Raw genomic sequence first — 10,610 nt, 5'->3', positions numbered from 1 at the left:
AACTATTTGCCGCCATACTTTCCTGTCCTGGCATACTTCTCTAGCTTCTTTTATGTCCATGCATTTTTTCATGCAGGCTGTCGTGTTTCTGTGACTTCTTATATCTCTTCTAACTAGGGTCTCATTCACACATTCTAACCATTCTTTCCGCGGTCTACCTCTGGGCACGCTCCCATTTACTTTACCTTGATACACGGCTTTCATTAGTCATTCATTTGGCATTCTCTCAACATGTTCGAACCATCTTAACCGATTTCTTTCCCATGTGTCTACTAGCGTCTCTTCTGCACCACATTCTTTTAGAATTATCTCGTTACTTACTTTGTTCATCAGGGTTATCCCGCATATCATGCGCATGAATCTCATGTCAATTGCGTTAATTTTACTCTTATCTTTTTCTTGGTAAGTCCACGTCTTGCTACCGTATAGTACTGTCGGTACATATATGGAATTATGTGTTGCCATTTTAGCTTTATTTGATATATTTTTACTTCTGATAAGGGGACCTGCTCTACCAATAACCTTCTTACCTTCATTTATTCGTCTATCTAATTCCTCATCTATCTTCCAGTCCCTAGTAAATAAGCTACCAAGGTATACGAACTTATCAACTTGTTCAATTCTCTCATCATTTAATAATATATTGCATAGTGTTTTCTCACTCTTTCCTTCGAACACCATAGTTTTTGTTTTATTTGCGTTAATTTTGAGGCCCATGCTCTTCATGCTTGCATCTAGTTTATTCAACATTCTTTGAAGTCTTCGATAGAAGAGATAGAAGAGAGCCATTCTTAAACACTTGTCCATAAATAATATAGATAACCATGAAGACATAACGCATCCTTGTCTAACTCCTTGAATAATATCGAAACAGTCACTTAGTTTCCCATCCACTCTTACTCTCGCTTTGCTACCTGTATATATTGTTTTTATAGCTTGTAGGATCCATCCATTGACTCCATACTCTTGCAGGACTTCCCAAAGTTTACTTCTATCTACCTTGTCAAAAGCTTTTTCTAGGTCAATAAATGCACAGAAAACTTTTTTTCCTACTCTCAAACTTTTTTCTGTTATTTGCCTTAAGCTAAATATTTGATCCGTACATGACTTTCCTGGCATAAACCCACTTTAGACTTCCCAAATCTTTGCTTCTGTTATTTTCATTATCCTACGAATAAGTATTTTTGAATATATTTTACTTACGGTGCTTAATAAGCTAATCTCTCTGTAATTATTGCATTCGCTTTTATCTCCCTTTCTCTTGTATATTGGTGCGATAATCGCTTTTTTCCAATCGTCTGGGACGTCTCCCATCTCGAAGCATAAATTTATCAATTCGTACAGTCTATGTGGTATGCACGCGCCCTCGTTTTAAGCATTTCAGCATTAATACCGTCTACCCCGGCAGCCTTACCATTTTTCAAGTTCTTAATTATACCCCTAACCTCAGTGACACAGACTTTCTCAATTGAGTTTTCCATCGCATCGTGTTCAAAATCGCAGTTGTGGTGTCCTATAGCTTCATCTCCGAATTGTCTCCTCAAATAGTCTCTGAAAGACTCTAGTATTCCGCCTGCATTATAAACCATTTCCCCCCTACTATTTCTCATGTTGACAATTTCTGTACTTTTGTTTCCTTTCATTTTTTATGAAGTAGTTTACTGCTTCCTTCAAAGTCGTTTTGTATTTTTATCCCTTCTTCTGCTCTAATTGTATCTTTACTTTCTTTAACTAATCGTTTAAGTACTGTTTTCGCGTCTATACTCATTTCTACATCCTTTTCTTTCCTCGTTGCTAAGACCTGCGATGTTCAAAGTTCTTTTGTACTCTTCTCTTTTTGCTTTTTGGGCAGCCTGAATTTCATCATTCCACCACGCATCACCAGACATTCTTCCTACAACTGCGGTACCACACATTTCGATCGTACATCTAACAAGGATATCCCGTAACATTGTCCAGGCGCACTCTATATCTTTGTTTTTTACACGGTCCTCCCATGTTGCCCTATCTATGCTGTTGATTATCTTATTTTGGAAATCTATTCGCACATCCGTTTTCTGTAGGTTCTCCATTTTGATTCGCGTTTGTTTTACTTTCTTGGTTCTATTTTTTCTCCATCCCCAACCTAAGTTAATTTTTGAGATCAGAAGGTAATGATTAGTATTGTATTCAGGGCCCTCATGACTCTTGTATCTTTGATTAACTCTCTTAGTCTTTCATCCGCAACAACAAAGTCAATTATACAGCGGCTATTTCCTTTAGACCAGGTGTACATGTGGATCATTTTATGCCTAAGCCAAGTATTTGTAATAAACAGACCCCTTTCTAAGCAGAGACCAACTAATTTATCTCCGTTATAGTTTGTTCTTGGATCCCCAAAATTACCTAATACTCTTTCTGTATCCTGATTTCGGATGCCCACCCAACCGTTCATGTCTCCTAGTAGAATTATTCTTTCCCCATGTTTGCAAATGTTTATTGTGTCATTTAAAGTGTCCCAGGAGGCGTCTTTTACTTCTCTAGGATCACTATCAACCGGCGCGTAGCATGCTATGATAAATAGTCTTCTGATTCTTACTTTCATTCTAGCCTACAGCAGTCTGGGAGACACGAAACCATGGTCTCCGAGATGCTGCTTTGCTCTTTCATTCAAAATCAGACCTACTCCTTGTTTACCATGTGATTCACAGTCTACTCCTGACCATGTTTCAAATCCGCCTTTCAACACGCCGTTTTTTATGTCTTTGGTTTCGCGTCCCTTTTTCTTTGTTTCAGATACACATAAAATGTCTAGTTTCTTCACGTCCATAGTTTCACGCAATTATTTTACCATGAGATCATTTACTCCCCTAGCATTCCAAACACCCAGTCTCCATTCGTTGCCTGAAACATGACCTTTAGATTTTCCGGGTACATGCCTTTTGTCATTAACAGTTCCACCAGTCCTTTCCGAGGCTATTTTGTAGTTTGTATTATTCATTGTTTAGATTATACATCCAACTAACACCTTTATGCAATAAGTTTATTTTCTGAGTCGAAATCATTTCAAAGTTAAGATTCAAATCGTCATATGGTGGAGATTGTAGTTTTAACTTCAGTCCCACCAAAAACTTCAGTTAATAAGGGAGGGTTGGGAGAGAGGGGAGGTAGAATTGGAACCGAGAGAGTCGTCTTGGGTTTGTGTTTTTGTTTTCATGCTGAGAAGGTCACCAGCCTTCAGCAGCGTTGTGATATATGGAAGTTAGTATCCGGCCGTCTTCTCAGACCTTAATTTAATTTCCGTAATGTTCTATTTCATTTAAGCATTTTTGTTGACTTTCAGAGCGCCTACATGTCAGACAAGGGTGAATGGAAACGAGCGATGTACGACAGAGAATCAAAATCCGAAGCGAAGTGGAAAGCCAAGAAAGGAAAAGTAGCAATACCTCTCTGTTTACCACTCTGTTGTGCCGCACCCTGTGTCATAATGTAAAACATCAACCACAGAAAAAAGACAGGCTGAGCCGCTATTAGGCAAAGTAAATCAAAAATAATCATAATATTTATACAATTCAAAACGAACTGTCTACCGTTACAAAATTTTCTGTAAGGCCCCTTTTTTAGCAGACTTTTTCGTCTATTGGTTTATCTACCTTTTAGAAATAATTTATTTACCTAGACGTAATAATTGAATCAAAAATATTGTTTTAATTTTTCTCCTATAATTTTCTATTCTAAAAGTGAATTCAATTATACCTGAATTCGCATTATTAATGTACGAATGAGCGTATTTATAATTTATATCGACATAATAAAATTATTAATTGTTAATATTATACTTATTGTCAATATAAGACGTTTTAATTGAGAGAGAAAGCTAAATTTATATTTACTTTCTCAACATTTAGAAAAATTCGAAATTAATTTATAGTAATCCCTAATATTTCTGTATTCTTAAGTTTTAATGGTGAAAATACTATCTTCTAAATCTAAAATAACTAAGGTGAAATGTCTAATTTAGTAATTTATTGAATTTAGTATAATCTAAGTGTATATGGCTTATAAAATATCCCTTAAGCTTCGATAATTTCTTAAACTTATATAAACTATTATAGAAATTTGTATCTGTCGAATAATTACTGATAATTTAGTAAATTTAAAAGCACGCTAGTAACTCTGATGCGACTAATTTTGTACTCTTTAATCATAGCTTTGTAGACCTCATCCGTGAATTATGGTGCTATAATAATTATAGAACTTAGCGAGCGTAAAAGCGATAATTGTCGACTGCGTTTCACAAAATAGACACAATTATAACAGGAATTAAACTTGAAAAGACTTTAAAATATACTCTTAATAAAATAAATATACCCGACATTATTACAAAATGTAAATCTTACATAGATACAGCTTTTCAAAAAATCGAATGATATTGTCTTCTAAAGAAAAACATCCTGATTGCTTCTCAATAATAGTGAATGGCGTACACCGTGGCCACGCAAAATAACGAATCCTAAAAAAAAGTGAAATATTATGCCTGAAATTTTGTTTAGGAAGACTCTTTTAGAAAGCAACTTCCTATGAAGTGAAAATTTGATTCATTCTTACGTTCACAAAGTTGTCATAGGCGTAACTATCGGCTTCAGCGTCCCAAATACACCTCGTTCCCATTTTTACACCAGCGCCACGCTGTTCGCCCATAACAACGTTTACAATGAATTTGTACTCTTTGCACTTCAATTCTGAAAATATATTTTTGAGCAATAAGGGCGGCATTTGGAATTTTCATTTTTCTTGAGTGGAATTTGAAAAATTTATTTTACCCTTCATTTTCAATTTGATTATGTCCGCTATTTCTTTGCTCCACTGATACGCATCATCCTCGTTGAAAGTTCTTGTCGAGAGTTGGTCGTATAGTACGCTGTGTATTATTTCTTTTGCATTCATGGGTTTAAACCTATGCTTGAACAGTTTATTCATTTTTTGTGATCTTTAAACTTTTACTTTTTATTAATAGAAATATTAGATTTTATTGAAGATTCTATAGTCAGGGTGGCCACATTTGTTTAAATTTTCGTCTCCCGACTTTCTTCCAGTTCTCCTGGTGAATATTCGTGATTTCTCCCGGTTTATCAAAAAATTGACATTCTTTGTAAAAGCCACGCCTTTTTCACGTAAATTATAAATTGCGGAAGTCGATAAAGGTCAGCAAACCTTTTTGCAAGAAATGAATTGATTGTTAAATCATATAATAAGAAGGATAATGAAATTGTTGTGTCTAATAGAGGAAAGTACAGATAAGCGTTTTATTGTACACTAGCAGCAAATGCACACGCGCAAATCGTGCGTTCCTGTCTCTGAATTTCTACTTACTAACATGTAAATATGCAAATTTAAAAATCCAATATTAAACCAATTTTTTAATAAAAAGTTTTAAATATTTTTGAATTAATACTTAATAATGAATAATTTCGAATTGCCAGCTCTTGAAATTTAAAAAAATATATCAACGATTTTGGACAATTTAATTAGAAAAAGGAGTTGAATTGTATAATTTCTAAGTCGAATCTTAGATTACAAACTTAAAAATATGACAATATCAAAACGTTCAAAATGGTATATTTAAGATACAAATTTTGAGAACTGGATAGTTTAAAATTAAGAGTAATTGAAATTGTATTCTTTATAATTCAAAGCGTTCAAAATAAATAATTAGAGATTGAAGACTTTTAAATTTGAATAATTTGAATTCAAAGCGATCAAAATTCGAGAATTTAATATTAAAAACTAAATTAAATCTTTCAAATGCCAAGCTTCTGATATTCTAGAATTTTAAATTGTCATGAGATAATAAAATTACAAGTTAACATCAAAAGAAGAAGTTTTCTAAAATGAAAAATGATTAAACTATTAAAAATAAAAAATGTATACTCCCAAACGTTGAAACTGAAACGAATGAGACCTTCATTTAAAACTAAAAAAATGTAGTCATCAAAAATTGTGTTATTAACACTTTTTTATACTCAAACACTTTAAAATTTCAATCATTGGAAGTAAATTACAATCACTTACACATTAATAGTTTTCAAATTGCTAAAAATACTTTCCAAAATTTAACCAATTTTTAATAAAAATGCAGACATCTAAAATTGTAACCACTTAGAATTACCGAAAGTGTCCTTTTACTGATGCATCAATTTCAGATAAATTAATTTTCATCGTTTTTTATTTTAAACTAAATTTTAATTTTTTTATTAAAAATCTTCCTTTAGAATTATCATTCTTTCTAGAAATTTTCGAATATAAAATATTTCTCAATTTGAAATGACTTATTTCTTAAAATTTTCAGTTAAGAATCGGAGAATTTTAAGATCTTAAATATCAAATTTAAAATTCAGATAAAGAATACAAAACAATATTCTTATGATTTCATTTTTTGAAAATGTACAGATTCATGCTGTTCAGTCAAAAATTGCTTTATATTTAAATCCAAAATTATTAAATTCAAAACTGACTATCAATACCATTACTATAAAATTTCGAAATATTTAATAGCGAAATGGTCCTAAAATTTTGCATATTTGAATTTGAAAGAACAATACATCGAAATTTAAAATTACAAACCTCCAAACATCAATCTACAAATATATTATTAAAAAGTATCATATGTAGTATCAAGTGAGATTTAAAAGGACTGGATAGGGTTTTTTTACTAAAAGATTTAATTTTGTCAAATCAAAGGTCATTGCTATTTTCCCCATTACATTGCAGAATTTTAAATAATGCAAGAAATATTGCAAACTTTTAAAGTTTAATTATTCTAAACACTTTACAAATTATATAATTCTTAGTTAGGAACTTTCAAGAATTACAAAATGCGCAAATTATGAAATACGGGAAATCTCCAGGAGTGGTATTTCTCTCCCGACTTCATCCCGGTGCAAGTTTCTCCAGGCTTTCTCCCGGGTGGTGACCACCCTGGTAGTGAATATATTGATTTTTGTTTAATTTTCTAATAACCGGTACATACAACTTTTAAGAATTCGTTACGGTTTATATAAATTTCACAAGTAAAATTATGTATTTATATTTTGACTATTGAATTCCTATTGCTTGTTTATACTGTTTAAATGAATTGATCTACATGACATTAATTTTCGAAAAATACGTCTAGTATTATGCTTTATGTGGAAAAAAAGAAAAAACTACAGAAATATCAAAAAGAAATTATTCACATATTTATACTGAATCCACGCCACCATACAAATAAGAATAATTTGTTTAAATTAAAAAGTTGTACAGAGTATTAAAAAGTGATCAAAAAATAGATAAAAGAACTAAAGAATCCAATTATTAGTTCCGCACCCTTAATTCAATAATTTTGTTAGTAATAAAATATAAAATAAGTAGGTATTCTGTAATATGATGATGAAACTGAAGTTTGCAATGTTTATGTGTAGCGAGAAATAAATAATGTCCCTGCTTTATAAAATGTTTCATTCTCCTAACTGTTGAGAAAAGCAGCTGTTTTCAACCCCTGAACCTCAAAAGTCAAGAAAAAATTCTAAAATGTATTCCAAGTTTCTTAACTAAAATATGAGGCATGAATTTCTAGATTTTAAAAGTAAAAAATTGAAAAAAAGTAAAAAAAAAAAAGAATGATAAAAATGGATTCTAACCTTAATTCAGGCATGAATTTTGTATAATTTAATCACGAATAAATACAAAAAAAAGTTTCCCGGCAGATAGGGCGATGAAATTTTTATCGCATTTATTTGTCAGCAAAATATAAAAAATGCATGCCTTTTATTGTAGTTTTTGAAAGACATTTTCGATTTTTTTCGATTTTTAAAACTCAGAAAATGAAAACAACTTTTTTGCCTAGTACCTGGGAAAATCAGGCTTTTTGCAATAATAGTAATTCCGCCCCCTCCCCCCTCGGTTATATGTTTTCCATTGTTCTTAACATGGAGAATCATACTTTTTACTCTTTTTTTTACAATTTGAGACTATTAAAATCTAGAAAATGCATGCCTCACATAAAGAGTATTTTATGAATTATCCTTTAGCTGCACGGGGAAGCAGTCGCTTTCGACTCCTAACTCTAAAAAACCGGAAAACATTTTTTTAATCTTTTCGAAGTTTTTTTTACCTAAAATCTGAAACTTGAGCTTAGTACACATTGATGACAAATAAATGCAAATGATTTTAGATAAGAAACTACTTTCTTTGGCAGTTAGGGGGATGGAACTTTTTTTCATTATTTGGCTTTCAATCCTTAAAAATTTATCTTTTAGATTTTACGGAAGAACATTCTTTATTTTTCGTTTTAAATGAACATTAAAAACTGCAGTTTCACAATGCTATTGATTCTTCTAGTATAGTTTTAATTTTCATTCAGTACTTATTTATTTAAAAATTATGTTACTATAAATATATTAAGGCTGCGTCTAGTCGCATTAAACAATAATGCATACAGTATTGAAATGTTCTGAATTTAACCCGTAACCGGCACACTTACTGTACAGAAAGTAAAGATCTGTAAAATTTTTTCGGGCTGTAAAAATTCATGCGCCTTTTTTTAACTCTTTAAAATTAAGAGCGGATAGTTTTGGAATAGATGTAAATAAATGAAAATATTTTATATAATTAAAATCGGTATAGCAAGTTAAGAAATGCCGTTTTTTACACAAGATTAAATAACTTGTTCAATTTTTATTATTTGTGCACCAAAATTAATCTGCATTTTCTCGAAATGATGCACTTTCGCAGAAAAATTAATGCTGGAACATCAAGACCCGTGGGGCCGGTTACGGGTTAAATATATGGATTTTAGATATCATTTCTTTGTAACTGAAGTTTGTAACATTTATGAACGAAAATAAATTTGTTTTTTTTTTAATTTCCCGTATAATTGAGCTACCGGATCGAATAAGGGCACATACATTTTTTTGGCGCGAGCGCAAATGAATTCTGACAAGTCAAAAAGAAGAAATTCGAAAATACTTTTTTACTAAATTTGAGCAAATTTCTTGCAATAATTGAATTTCCAAAAATTAATGTTCTAAAAAAAATTGCTAAAACTACGAGAACTCATTTCGCTGGGGCCAAAAAAATGACGTGGGATGGTAATACTTACTCGGATGTTTGGGATTATTGGAATAAAATTAATTTTTATTTTGCCTCGCACCAGTTGGAAATAATTAATAAAAGAAACGGAAATGTTATGACTTCGTTTATAAACGTTGCAAACTTCAGTCACATTATTTGTATCAAACAATAAATCGGATTTTTTATTTTTTGCAAAAGGAAGAAATTAATTTACTTACTTTTCAGAAAGTTTTGGACGAATTTGATAGGTGGGCTGTTGAGATTCGGCATCACCATCCTCATCCTCAAGAATTTCGAAATTCACATCTGATTTTTGTTCTTCTATTGGAACTTGCTTCGATAATTTTTGCCACGCTTGGCTCTTAATTTCTGACTGGAGTGGACTGATATCGTCAGAATCTTCCATTTCGCTGTCAATTATCCAGTACTTATATTCCTTTTTCATAAAATTTTATGCGTTTTGTTCACAAACTTCAAAAACAAATAATAGTTGATGAACGACAGCAAACACGCACTGTCTGCACTGTTTTGATCCTGTTTCTGTGGCAACGGTATTTTATCGAACAGTAAAAGTATGGATAGTGTTACGTCCTACCTTTCGGATCCACCGAATAATATAAAGAATTATTCTTTGATTGGTGGATTCCCTTTCTAGTCTTAAGGTTCTCTGCTGACTGGCGTTCATTTGAAAATCAACTACCGCGATTATTTGAATCTTTATATTAATCACAGGCTATGAAATGAAGAATCTCACAAGTTAAATAGGTCATTTTAAATGAATAACTTTATTCACTAAACTTTACACATTAATCCATGGGACACACACACAACAGTTAATATAAACTTTTTAATTATTATTATTATTATTAACAACTAAATTCTATATTTAACTTCACTTAACGTTAGATATAAACTAGATTCGACGACTACACTAAGTTACGCAGAACTTACACATTTTAGATTCTACTTTCTGAATTATAATATTTAATATTTAAGATCTCGAGTGACGCGGGTTCAATGAATATCAACGATTGAAAGATATCTGACGTTCTGCCCCGAGTCACATATATTTATAACCTTGCATTTTTAGATTACGTGCAAGGGTAGCATTACAGTAGGGGAGTTAAGTGCAACCCCTTGACGTTGAGCCTGACCAATAGGAGCCCGCTAACGAATGTCGTAACGTATCAAGTAAGCCCGGCGTATGTATTTTATCTTATTAGGTATATTAGGCAAATTATCTTATCCTAAAGTTAAAGAAGAAGAAGAGAGAGAGAGAGAATGTTGAAGATTTTATACTAACATTCTAAATAACTTTGATAAACAATTTCATAAAACAATTATTAATTTTTTATACGAATTTAAATTAACTCGTATCCTACAAAAAAAAAGTTTCTTCTTTATCGACTGAGATTATAAAATCAACGAGTTTAATCGACGGCAATACCCAAGCCGTCACAGATAGTTTTTGCTTTGTTACCGAATTAAATTAAGCATACTAACTTTCTCAAATACAAAAA

At 31.7% G+C, this 10,610-nt stretch overlaps 2 protein-coding genes across 4 annotated transcripts in view; one reads left to right on the top strand and one right to left on the bottom strand.

The window, feature by feature from the left end:
- Nucleotides 1-4,746, top strand: part of LOC117181414 (mucin-5AC) — a 48,316-nt gene extending 43,570 nt beyond the window's left edge. Inside the window, exon 12 of the mRNA XM_033374040.1 lies at nt 3,323-4,746. Coding sequence (XP_033229931.1) covers nt 3,323-3,472 — 150 coding nt within the window. The 3' untranslated portion in view covers nt 3,473-4,746. The remainder of the gene's footprint in view (nt 1-3,322) is intronic.
- Nucleotides 1-9,894, bottom strand: part of LOC117181417 (tctex1 domain-containing protein 2-like) — a 12,925-nt gene extending 3,031 nt beyond the window's left edge. The window contains exons 1-4 of one of the 3 annotated variants that reach the window (XM_033374043.1): nt 9,309-9,894; nt 4,803-4,936; nt 4,588-4,721; nt 4,149-4,492 (exon numbers count right to left, since the gene is read on the bottom strand). In XM_033374043.1, the coding sequence (XP_033229934.1) occupies nt 4,445-4,492; nt 4,588-4,721; nt 4,803-4,936; nt 9,309-9,535 (543 nt within the window). In that variant the 5' untranslated portion in view covers nt 9,536-9,894 and the 3' untranslated portion in view covers nt 4,149-4,444. Of the gene's footprint in view, nt 1-4,148; nt 4,493-4,587; nt 4,722-4,802; nt 4,937-9,308 lie in introns of those variants that run through there. The other 2 variants (XM_033374045.1, XM_033374046.1) reach the window with 2 other exon arrangements.
- Nucleotides 9,895-10,610: the final 716 nt, after the last annotated feature.

This window comes from Belonocnema kinseyi, chromosome 10 (genome assembly GCF_010883055.1).
Source record: "Belonocnema kinseyi isolate 2016_QV_RU_SX_M_011 chromosome 10, B_treatae_v1, whole genome shotgun sequence".
NCBI lineage: Eukaryota > Metazoa > Arthropoda > Insecta > Hymenoptera > Cynipidae > Belonocnema > Belonocnema kinseyi.
This window is presented reverse-complemented; position numbering and strand designations above follow the sequence as displayed.